Source organism: Montipora foliosa, chromosome 8 (assembly GCF_036669935.1).
Source record: "Montipora foliosa isolate CH-2021 chromosome 8, ASM3666993v2, whole genome shotgun sequence".
NCBI classification, from domain to species: domain Eukaryota; kingdom Metazoa; phylum Cnidaria; class Anthozoa; order Scleractinia; family Acroporidae; genus Montipora; species Montipora foliosa.
The window spans coordinates 30,737,977-30,750,476 of NC_090876.1; the positions used below are offsets into that span (position 1 = coordinate 30,737,977).

The window sequence follows — 12,500 nt, forward strand, 5'->3', positions numbered from 1 at the left end:
TGATTTCGAAATTGAAAGAGGACTTGCCGGACTTTCTTAATCGATATATTGTATATAACTCTGCTTACTAGCTGGTCTAGTATAGTACGAAACCTTTTAGTTTTTATAGATTTCTATTAATTAGTATGTTAAGACCAAAGAGAAAGACACATATGTAATGGAATTTTTTTTATAATGCATATTAAATGATTCATTATTGTATGATTATTATTATTGTAAATTTAATATTTTTCTTTGAATTTGTTAATAAAGTTGATTATTTATCTCATATCATAATGCTGACCAACACAAAAGCGAAGAAAATGGGTCATAAATATAAAAGTTTGCACAGATCATGTTACTTTTATACGAGTTATTAAATAAGATTTGGTTTTCCGGAGTGACCACTCTCAATCCCGTGGGTAATAATTTGGCATACAAGACTTGTGATTAGCAGGAAAGCTCTGGTTTCACTAGGAAATCAATCTTATTAAAATAACTCGGTCTGTAAAAACGCCGTTCTACAAATACGACGAAGTTGTGCGCTCCTTGTCACGGGCACGTGGCCTAAGGTAATGCCACATTAAGGTGACTGAAGATCCTCGGCTTGATTAATTTTTTTTTTTTACCTCTCAATTTGCCTCTGTCAAATTCCTCGCATGAGTGCAATGCTTAAAGCAACCAAATGAGACAAAATTTCTGTGCACAAGCGAAACTAGAGCCGGTCCCCAAACGCACGTCATAAACAATAGTTTCCAAAACTCACATGAAGTTAAGGTAAAAAATATTCCAACTTTCTCTTAATTTTGTTGGAAGCCCTCATTCTTTTTACAAATGCGTATAAAATGCCTTGTACGATTACTAAAACGCTGATCTTAAAGAAGTATAGTTAAGGATATTAATGTATCTGTTTTACTACATCTACAATAAGCAATCGTTTTTACAATGTTTTATCGGATTCCAATAACACAAAAAAGATGTGGGATAATAATTATCTTATAAATAAGAACCAACTCAACTCTCACATTGACGAATTAAGCATTTTTACCACCCTACTTCAATAGCAAACGTAATGAATAACTACTTTTGTGATGTACCCTCAAAGTTAGCATCTGCCTTACACAAATCTAATCGTCACTTTAGTTCACATTTAAGTAAAAGATATTCCTCGTTCAAATTTAATAACGTCAATGAAGTTGACGTTTATTTTTTATAGATATTGAAAACAATTGTCCGAAGCAAGAACATTGAGTATCCCCTTTTTAATTCTTAGGACGTGGTGGGGCTGAATAATCAATTTTTACACCTGGATACAATAATATTCCTGGTCAAGGCAAAACCAATAATATTTAACAATTGTTCCATGAGGGCGCGTAGGATATGAGATGGTAAACCAGTCTCAAATCCAACAAGCACGAATGGAATAATTGTTTTTATCCACTTTCTTAAACTCGAAAAGTTTGGAAGTAAGAAATGGAACGAAAAAAGCGAGAAAATCGGAGCGAAATCGAAAAAATTTGATGAAGATGCGATGCTGTGTAATAATACCTGGTGGTCAGACAGACGCAGGCTTATCACAAAAACATTTCTTACCTTTTCGCGTACTTCCAAACGTCAGAATTGATCCAAACTTTCCACAAAAACGTTTTCTTTACTTAATTCAGAGAGACATCTCGCTTAGCAACGCTTAGCGCAATCATTTACCAAATAAGGTCAAACTTAGGTACATGAGCTGATAACCGAGACTGAGTAAACCAATCAGAGCACGAGAAATGCATTAACCGAGGTTGAAAATTTAATAGATATTTTTATCTAAGTCTAAAAGCGGCGCTCCCGGGTTATTTATTCTTACTGGCTGTAGGGTTAGTGAAAATAAAAGGTTTTGGAATTGTCCGTGTTTTGGTTTTTTCGGTTACTGCTTAATGAAATCATTTTCTTCGCTTTCTTCTATAGAAAAATCCATTGCCTAACTAATGAATTCCACGGTAAATTTCACGCAGAAAACCGATATCGCATGAATCACGAAGCGATAAGTGCGATGTGGGTTTTTCGAGTGAAATTTACTGTAGAATTCACCAGTTAGGCAATGAATTTTTCTTGAATCGCATGAGTTTTAATTTAAAAGAAAACAAGCAAATCCTTAGCGAGCGAACGGAAAAGGAAAAAAAGCCATTTCGAAGTCAACTGTCAAAAGCTCGCGAATAGGAATTACGCTAAAATTAGAAACCGTTAGAAAACTTTGTCAGTTCAAGGACAAAAGGGAGTTTTATTGTTGTACTTTATTCCACTTTATCTCTAAAGAGGAGATGATTCACATTTTGATGTATTTCGCTAAAACACGCCAGGTCGGCTTGGAGCAAGATACGGCAACCAAGAGAGGACAAAATTAAAAGAAGATCCGCTCCAACAAATTCTTTTCTTGGGCACTAAACCGTTTGTCATTTTTAAGGATGCGTTGTTTCAAGTTGTTGCGTATTTTTAAAAAGTGGTTTAATCGTTTTTTTTCCTTTGTTCAGGAATGAAATTCGAATTTTTATTCTCAACTGGAATTAAATAACGTTCAGCCGTACTCTTTTGGAAAGTGTTTTTTATTCCTTTTGCCTATTAAACTGTTTTTCGATGTGCCTCGACAGTGACATGAAAATTTTGCCCTTGTGTTATAAACACATAATCGCAATGAGTTCTCTTAAAATTAAGGGGAAATATCACTAGCTTGTGTTTTAGAAGCCTTTGTTTAAAGCACACACAGGTAATTTGTGGAGTAACTTCTTCCACCGAGTTTGAGCTATTACTAGTATACTGTTTTGTCGATGTCGTTCTATTTCTCACTTCTATCGTTTCTGTTCTAGTCATAGGTCGTCCAGGCATCATGCAACCTTATCAGATCTTCTAAAGATATGCCAGAAATTCCAATACAGAGCGAAAAAGCAGCTAAAAACGAATTGAAAACAAACACTCAGCTTTAAGTTCATATTCCTCTGATGCTTGACTTGAATAACTGCGTAGCCACCAGTGTGGACCACGGCTATCATGGTATGTCAACCTGGATTGAAACCGGCGCAAATTGTAGAAAAAAAAACTTTTCTAAACCTTTTTCCACCTGAATACGAAAAATGTTGACTGTTAAGACCTTTAGTTGACGTAGTATGGCCGTGTAACCCCATCGAGCCGCAGAAAGCGCGCGAAAAATGAAGGCTAGCTTATTTTTAGGTGAGTTAACCTGGGTTGAGGCTGCAATCGAAAACCAGTTCCCAGTCAGCGGTCTACGTCATCAAAACAGCTAACTTCGATGAGCTCTAAACCCGAGTCCACGATATGGTCACGTGATACTTGTCAGCGGATACTTGTTTTGACAGGTGTCAACTGACCACAACATGGATGTCCGATATCAAAGATGTATGCTGTAAACTGGTGTAATACTGGTCACATTGTCATATATGGATGGGTGGACGTACGGACGTACGGGCGGACGGTCGATGACGTCACAGCTAAAACTATTTATCGCATGGATGGGTTACCATATTCTCTTAACTATGGTTCTCCGCGCGCTTAAAACAGCTACAGATTGTTGGAATAACATACATTGAACAGTCAAGTTTTGGGGTCGCACTGCATTGTCATTCAAATTCCTAAGAGAAAAGTATAATTAATGTTCTTACGGTGATTGTAAGTACCACTCTATTTCCTTCCTAGGGGATGATTTAACTATCAAATTACTCACCACCATCTGATAAATCCTCACTCGGTATACGAGAGAATCTCGATTGTTGGTGAGCCACGACCGCCAGAGAACAGAACGAAACTGTTTGCACCAGGATACTTTGTACCTAAACCAACAGAAACCGGTGAGAACTTAATTGAACATGGAATAAAAATCAACTTTAAACTGAACTTTAAATTTACAATAACAATAAGCTTTTAAAGGTCAATTGATTTAACACTGAAGAGAAAATGTAGGACACCACCGGTAACGTTCACTCCAAAATCAAATCTGGCTTTTGATAAAGGAGAAAAATCGGAACATCAGGAGGAGAAAGCCAAACGAACTATATCAAAAAGGTTTAAATCATTTAACACGAAACACAACAGGAGAAGGCGACACGCCTTTCTTACTTTGACAATCGCAAAAACACAAGGAAAAAAAAACGTTGAAACACCTCGGCTTTCGAAATTCATCGATTTTATGACCAATTTGTTGTAGGGAAACTGGTTAAGATTTTTAGTGATATTTTGGGGCGGATTTCCGCGCAACCGATAGCTCAGTTGGTTGAACACCGGGTTGACATGCGGGAGGTCATGAGTTCGATTCCGGCCGGACCAACACTTAGGGTATTAAAATAACTAAGGAGAACGTGTTGCCTTTGTATAATATAACTCGAAAATGGCTAAACTTTCAAATCTTCTCGGAAAATGACTATAAACCGCAGTGTCCGGTCTCACAACCTTTCCTAATAGTCAAACTGTGGGATGTTAAAGAACCCACATACTTCTAGGCCTTGGCGGATTGTGCTCTTAAAAGTGGCATATTATGCTACTAGCAGTGATCAAAATTTTGCCAAATTATGCCAAATTATGCCAAAATTATGTTAGAATTCCCAAATTATGCTCCTGATTTCCGAAATTATGCTCAAAAAATAACGTAAATTCTGTACATATAGGCGCTTAATAACCGCCAAATGTTGGAGTCGTATGGCAGTTGTGCTAGCTTACACAATTTCCACGTGAAGCCGGATGGGAAACCAGAGTACCAGACTCCTCCAAAACGTTAACCGCGCGCGCAGAATTCGCCAAAAGAGGCCTAGTACTACTATTAGCGTTGCTGAAAAACGCATTGGATGAACATACTTCCAAATTTAATTTATTTCGGAAAAAAAAACACCATTTTTGCTAAATTTTATGACTTTATGCTCCAAAAAGTGCTAAAATTTGCTCATTATACCTTGACAGTGCTCGTTTAAATTTTTTGCTCCAATTATGCCAAAAATCATACTAGCACAATCTGCCAAGGCCTACATACTGCTCTTGAAGAGTAGGGCGGAGACTCCCGGTGTTGTGGTCTGGGTGGGTGACAAATATGGATAACTGAATAGAGTGTAATGTGAAGTGCTAGATTTCAATCCCATATGAACCATGTGAGCGTTAGCCCTACTGATGGAAATGGGCCCACACAAGGACAGAGAAAAACTCAGAGTTCAGTTATCTCTGTTTAAAATATAAGTGCTACACGGCCAACGTTTGTATAAAACGTAACCTTTCCTTGTACTCGACATCAAATATGGACTGATAGCAGCTGCCAGGGGCGCCGTTACAAGCTAACGTCCGATTTTACTCTAGAGAAAGAATTGTTAACCGGCATGAGACTTCGGGATATGTGCAGTATATAAATGGCCTAAACCATAATTAGAAATGAGTGGAACAGGCTACTCTATCTGCTGATAACAGATTGCCATGAGGATGAAATGAATGGCGATCCAAAATGGACCGGGGAAGATTTGGCATATAAAGGCACTGAAGACACGATGGCATTGTTGCAGCGACTAATAAATACCTTCTGCATCAATTCATACTTCCAAGGTTAGCAGATGCAGTTCACTTCATTCACTTTTAATTTACAACATTCGTGTGAGGGGCTTAGCACTACACAGGAAAGCAAAAGTGTCTGGTTAACTACAACATGACTTACAAAAGCCCTAATAGAAATGAAAGCACCATCATTTTACTTCACAATCCTGGACTTGGCTAACTTTTCCTTCCTGGATAAATCTTCCGAGTGAGGGTGGTTTGTCAATAAATTTTCCGACTTTAACATTGGCTCCGACGTTTAATCAGACGGTTAAAAAAAAATCCAATATTCGGTAATAAAAACTAAATTAAATTTATCTCTGGTTTTAATGGATTTGTCGCTCAGCCAATTTTTTGTTGATTGGGTTTTGGAACGTAATACACCTCTTGGAAAGATGTAATGTGAAGTATCAAGACTCGACTTAACTTTTTGTGTTTTTGTTTCAATCAATTTTCACGGAAGTAAGGAACACAGAATACGTTATAATTCAACAGGCAAGCAGAGGTTTTGGAACATAGCTCCAGTGACATGTCATTGAGTCCTTTCAAGCGACCAGGACAACTTCACGAGTAACATTGCAAAAGAGTCAAAGGATGTTCTTCCACTGATGCACCGGGCACAACGTATAACTTACTGTGAGCGCGGAAGGGTGACATGATCATGGAATGAATCCTAAAGAAGGAGAGAAAAAATTGTCAGCAAGTTCTGACAAAAAAATCTTTGGCATGAATTCCAAGAAGAAAAATCTTCTTCACAAGGTCACAATGTCATAGTGTCATCATCCACTTTCCCTTTTAAATTCTTTACTTTTTCTCCAAACACTAAGAGCATGCCCATGACGAGTCCAAATGAGTGTCGTATAACATTAACCTAGGAAAAGCGGCATGGGCCACTCACAGAAAAGTAACTGCAGCTGGCATGAAAAGGGTGGTTGTTTCCGAGAAGAGCGGTTTTCTTTCGTCCTCGCGGCGAAGGAAAGCATGGAGGTCCTTACTGGCAAATGTGTGTGTATTTGATTATTTGTTGTTAGAGTGGAGATCGTTTGACACCAAGGCTCAAGGTTTTATTGATTATTTTGCTAATAGAAGTCCACGATTTTCAGCGTGTCTTATTCTTTAGTTTTCAAGCTTTTTGAAATACGTTTTTATTATTCTGAGTAGGAGAAAAAGTTTATATCTAAATCTATCTACTTCAAGGCCCTATCCGCCGATAAGGGTCTTGTTGGTTACAGATTTAAGGATTATTTATTTGCAGCTGCTGGGGTCTATTTTGAATGCCTTTACATCCAACGTTCGTTTTCTAATTTTTCAAATCCGTGCTAATTGAACAAACCTTCAGTTAACGTTGAGTTAGATTTTCCTGAGGTGAAGTGCGTGATTTGTTGCAGTCAAGTTTTGTGGATACTTCAGTCCAGTAGATAAATTGGTTTAAAATGCTTTAAGCTACCTTTTTTGATTACTGAGTTTTCAGCAAATCTATCACTGGTTTCATTTAGGTGGTTCAACGCAACAAAAGGAAACATTTGCATGGGAATATAAGTTTATCCCTGGGAGAATCATTTTTTGACGTAAACATGGCCGACATGATGTCAAAAGCTCGAAAAGTGAGGTTGGCAATACTTGAGATGAAAGTACTTGTCAGGTGACAGTTTGCATTATATCTCACCGGTGCTCCAGCTGTGCCTGTTTCATTTTCTCTTGCTTCAGTCTCACTATATGCATTGCAGATGTCCTTAAAAAAACATAGAAGTATCGCCAGTTAATAATGGTTGCATATTGGAGTACGCTAATGATGATGATGTCGGATAATGATGGTGATGACGATTTGACGACGTTAACAAAGGTGTCGATCATGATGTTAATAGTAATTATTGCATACCAACCTGAACCCTCCTGTGGCTATTCTCTTCGTCACCAGGGACAATTGCCAAAGTGTGAATAAAGTGATCAGCAGGATTAAAATTGTCTGGACAAGGATACCCCAAGCTGTCAAAATAAGCGTCATATTAACATGAACATTCTCTATCTCTCAAATTTCGTTTAAAGCTAGACAAAAACAGAAAAAAATTTCACTCCAATCTGGTTGACCAGAAAGGAAAAGTGTTGATAGGACAGAAATAACGGTGAAAGAAGCCGATCGTTATCAACTTCATTTGACCATATAAAGTTTACTTAAAAGTCTCTAACCATAGTTCATCTAGATGGACTGGTTATGAATCCCTGGAAAATTCAAAATCTTGAACAGTGAAATCGTGCTTCATGTTAACTTGACCCTTGACACTGCACAATCTTTCGTTCTCAGTTTACAACTGAGTTTTGAATACATTAACCGAAATTTCTGATTGGTGTCTTTTAGAAAAAGGGTGTGGTTTGTGTATGGTCAGGGTCAAAACAGCGAACAAAAACATAAGACAAAGAAACTTGTCGAGTTTCCTTACCATTTCCATGCAATAACTACGCTCTTACTTGTTGAAATATTGGAGCGCATCAGCTGTCGAACCCAGAAAAGCTGTTCTTGCTTCCGCCAAGAGTAGGATGCTGCAGAAGGGAAATTTTGTTTTGAAAATTTCTTAATAACCATGGAAAGTATGAAAAATTTCATAGCAATGGCGCTAACGCAACTGGTAGATCAATGCCGTTTAGCTTTGACAGTTACATAACAGATAAAACATTCTGATTTGGCTACTATAAATGTTAATTGCAAAAAGGGTGTTGTAAATGTATTGTAATTAATGTGTTAATTCGCTATGGAGCTCAGGGTAGTTCAATCACGACTCCACACCATACAAACAACAACAACAACAACAACAATTTATTAAGGTATTTCCATTTTAATACATGGCATTACCTATCAAATAATGTAAAGTAAAATACGAATCTATTTAATTGAAAAATTATCATGAGTTTCATTCTCGATGTTGATCAAGTGGCACAGTGTACAAGTTCTTAAATGCTCAGGAGTCCTAGGGACAGTGTATCTCCCTGTTTCAATGTTAAGACTATGATTCTAACTGCAGATCTGTGTAGGGGATTTTTAATTCTATCTAAAAATTTAGCTGTTTTGGTGTTCATTTTGAAAATATTGTAGAAGTTCAGTTTCCGGTTAACTTTTATGAGTAAAAGTTGGTGCTCAGTTGAAGCTTTGTATATATAATTATCCCTTGATGTGAGAAGTGAAAGTTTTACTATTGTTCATATTTAATATCATAGAGCTAGAGTTGCATTTGTCACATATATTTGTAATTTTTTTGTGTCATCCCCGATTGATATTGTTATCTGGCAGGGATTGTAAATGGATGTAAAATGTTAAAATGTTTGTATCTATTGCAAGTTTCAAAGAAAGTCTGCTGCAACGTTCGGACAATGCTTATTTACTCCTAAAGACTGTTTGCAATGGAAAATATGTGTTTTTTCAATCGTGTCTTTTTCCCAGGTGTTGAAATCATCCTTCTCGTAAATTCCCCATGCCTCTGAACCATAAAGGAGGATCGGTACGAAAAGTGAATCAAAAAGTTTATTTGTTACAGCAAATGGTATTTTCGTGAAATCTAGAAAGCGACGAGTAACGAAAAAGGATCTTGTAACTTTGTCTTTTAAGTTCAATTTGCAATCTCTAAAATTTCCGTTGGAAGAAAAGTTTACACCGAGGTAGGTATAATTATTTACAAAATTTGGTTTTATCAACGGAGCTGATAATGTAAATTGGCCACCGTACAGAGATTCTAAAAGCTGACGTTTGGAGCGTTAGCCCTTCGTCAGAGCGAATCGAGGAATTGTGGGTTACGTGTAGTTTTTATAGTAGAGTAGGAGCTACGCTATTGGTGGTAACATGGCAACGTGAACAATAGGAATATATTAGTTAAATGAAAAGCGTTCGTTAATACCGTGAGGATTAAGGGTGCCGATTTGGAAGATGAATTTTTGTTCCAGATTCTTGCGGCTTTCCGTCGTACCTAGATGTAGGGAAAGGCCGCAGGTAGCCATGTGTTTTTTGGAGTGGTTAGGGAGATTAAAATGACGAGCGACTGGCTTAGATGCAACCTTGTCATTCTTCTCAACATCGCGAAGGTGTTCGCGGAATCGGTCACCTAGTCGTTTACCTGTCTCGCCAATGTATAATTTATTGCATAACGTACAGGTTATGCAATAAATGACATTTGCGGAGGTACATGTGAAACGATCGGTGATCTTAACAGATCGCTTAGGTCCCGATATCTTGCTAGTGTTATCAATGAAAAGACAAGTTTTGCATTATGATTTCTTAGAGTAAAGATTTTTTATTAAATCATACAATTTTCCTCCAATGTTGTATTGGCGAAGTTTGTAAAGAAGGCCATCATGCCAAACTGAATCGAAAGCTTTTTTGAAGTCAATGAAACAAGTGAACAGTTTACCGTTTGGAACTTTATTGACATATTCGTCAACCAGAGTTCTGAGACTAAAAATATGATCGGATGTACGATGATTTGGTGAAAAACCAATTTGAGATGGATGTAAAATGTTTTGAACAAGAATATAATTTTTCAATCTCGAATTTAGGACCGCAGTAAAAGGTTTTCCGAGACAACAGTTGAGGCACATGCCTCTGTAGTTTGCAGGATCTCCTGGAACTGGGGAAGAAACGTCTGTGAAGAATTAGATTGAATAATTTACACCCAAGAATTCGCAACCATATAGAGCAGTTGTACTTTCAGTTTTCTTGCTTGTGTAATGTTATTTTTTTTTTCAGTTTCTTTAGTATGCACCGCAACTGATGGCGACGAGGATGGGGACTCACGATCAAGCTTCACCTTCGTTGACGCGTGTACTGCGATGGTGAATTCGCCTCACCTTGGTCCAATTGACGAGTTTACACCAGGCGGTGATTGGACACAGTACATTGAACGGCTGGAGTTGCAACCCTTATGCATCCTTTAAATCGGTAGTTGCTGGAAAACACACCATGGAAATGGTCTACCCAGTGCCAAGAAGCTCTTCGGAAGTCGAAGGATGTCCTGAAATCTGCACCATTGTGGGCTCATTATGAGCCTACGAAACTAGTGCGTTTGGCAATTGACGCATCGTCGTCTGGCTTGGACGGGATCGGTGTTAGCACATGTTACAGCAGATCAAGAAGAACCGCAAATCGCTTTTGAACTTTTATACTGTCAAAGTTCATCCTTGCAAATTAAGCGCTATAACTCAGAGACACTTTTCAACTCTATTACATTATTTCGATCAGATACAACTTTCATATCGAGAAAATTCAATTCATTGATATCATCCATTAAACCATTAAATCAATTAGCTACACCTTTCAAATCGAATACATTAAATCGATCATATTAAGTCAAGAATTGATCAGATGCACCTTTCAAATCGAGCAAATTAAATCAAATCGACTATATATAACCAAGATGCCTTACTTCGTAAGTAGGTACTTGATGTACGGAGACATGTATTGTACCGGGACATAAAGAGCTACAAATACAAAGGGATATACAGAGCTATACAGGGCTATTGAGAGCTATACAGGATTATACAGAGCTATATAGAGGTATAAAGGGGTATGCAGGGGCTATACAGGCATATACAGAGCTGTACAGGGCTTGCAGGGCTATACAGAGCTATACATATAAAGATTTTTGCGCTCTTAAATTCCGTTTATCGCAATGTTCAGTCTGATAAAAGCAGTGAAGAAATTAATTTAAGAAAAACACGACACTCATGAGTTTTACAGCAGACATGTTTCGGCAGTTGCCTCTGCCATCTTCAGTGTGAAATGAACAATAAATTACAGTGAAATATAAATACTAGAGAAATTACAATAATAATAATGACAATAATTAAGACTCTGACAATAGTAATTCAAAGTTAAACAGGAAGTTCTAAATTAACATGTTTAACTTGTGCACAGGTTAAACATATTAAAGATGTTAATTTAAAACTTTCTGTTTACTATTGTCAGAGTCTTAATTATTGTCATTATTATAATTGTAATTTCTCTAGTATTTATATTTCACTGTAATTTTTGTTTATTTCACACTGAAGATGGCAGAGGCAACTGCCGAAACATGTCTGTTGTAAAACTCAGGAGTGTCGTGTTTTTCTTAAAATTAATGTTCAGTCGTTACAAGAACATCCAATTGGCCAAGGGATGGAAGCTATAGCTTTGAAAGCATTTACGCGATTGCCATTGCTGAACAAGTTTTAAAATATCTCCCATTTTTCAAGTGTGTTAATAAATGGGGTTGACAGGCCTACATCGGTGTATCAAACACAACGCCCTTGTACGCGATCTGGTTTCCTTTGCCTTTGTCATAATTTCGCTCTCTCGAGAACATATTTGGGTGGACGCCTCTTTTAGGCGGGTCCTGTAAAATTTCATTTAGCAATGGTTTTTGTCCTGTTGGACTTTAGATTTGGACCTTCACACTGCTGTGTGATATTTTTTCTTCCAAGAAAATAGCTTACCACCACAAGGCTGTCAAATCCAATGATTTGTAATTGCATCTTTCTGTGAGTGAGCTCAAGGGTTCTTGCAAATTTAACTTTCGCTGAATGATGAAGTTCAATATTGTTTCAGGGTTAACTTTATTAACGCTTTTTTCTGACCGACGTGGGTCATGAAGTAGTAAAGACGTATTGCCACCAATCAAAACTGGAAGTAATTACACGAAGCGGACACAAAGCGCGGGAAAATGTGCACGGGCGAGCCACGATTGGTTTTGGTTTCACTTCTGATTGGTTGAAAAAGTGGCGCGAGAACTTTGAACCAATCACTGAGTGAAGTAATCATTAAGCAAAGCAATTCGCTAATTACTTTCGACACTCAATGACTGAGTTGCCAGTAATCGGATCCCCGTTTATACGCAAAGGGTTCTGGGATCGCCAAGGGAGCACACATTGCAAGTCGCTATATATAAGAAAATGTATGGCGGAAACTTGTTTCGACGTCGAAAAAATGATTTTAGACAGAG

General features: G+C 37.6%; 1 protein-coding gene across 2 annotated transcripts in view; it reads right to left on the reverse strand.

The window, feature by feature from the left end:
- LOC137967713 (protein white-like) overlaps positions 1 to 12,500 on the reverse strand; it is a 75,161-nt gene that overhangs the window by 37,550 nt on the left and 25,111 nt on the right. For both annotated transcript variants that reach the window (XR_011116567.1, XM_068814253.1), the window contains exons 7-11: positions 8,008 to 8,079; positions 7,425 to 7,527; positions 7,208 to 7,273; positions 6,177 to 6,214; positions 3,701 to 3,806 (exon numbers count right to left, since the gene is read on the reverse strand). Coding sequence is in view for 1 of the 2 variants with exons in the window: in XM_068814253.1 (XP_068670354.1) it covers positions 3,701 to 3,806; positions 6,177 to 6,214; positions 7,208 to 7,273; positions 7,425 to 7,527; positions 8,008 to 8,079 (385 nt within the window). In the remaining variant the exon portion in view is untranslated. The remainder of the gene's footprint in view (positions 1 to 3,700; positions 3,807 to 6,176; positions 6,215 to 7,207; positions 7,274 to 7,424; positions 7,528 to 8,007; positions 8,080 to 12,500) is intronic.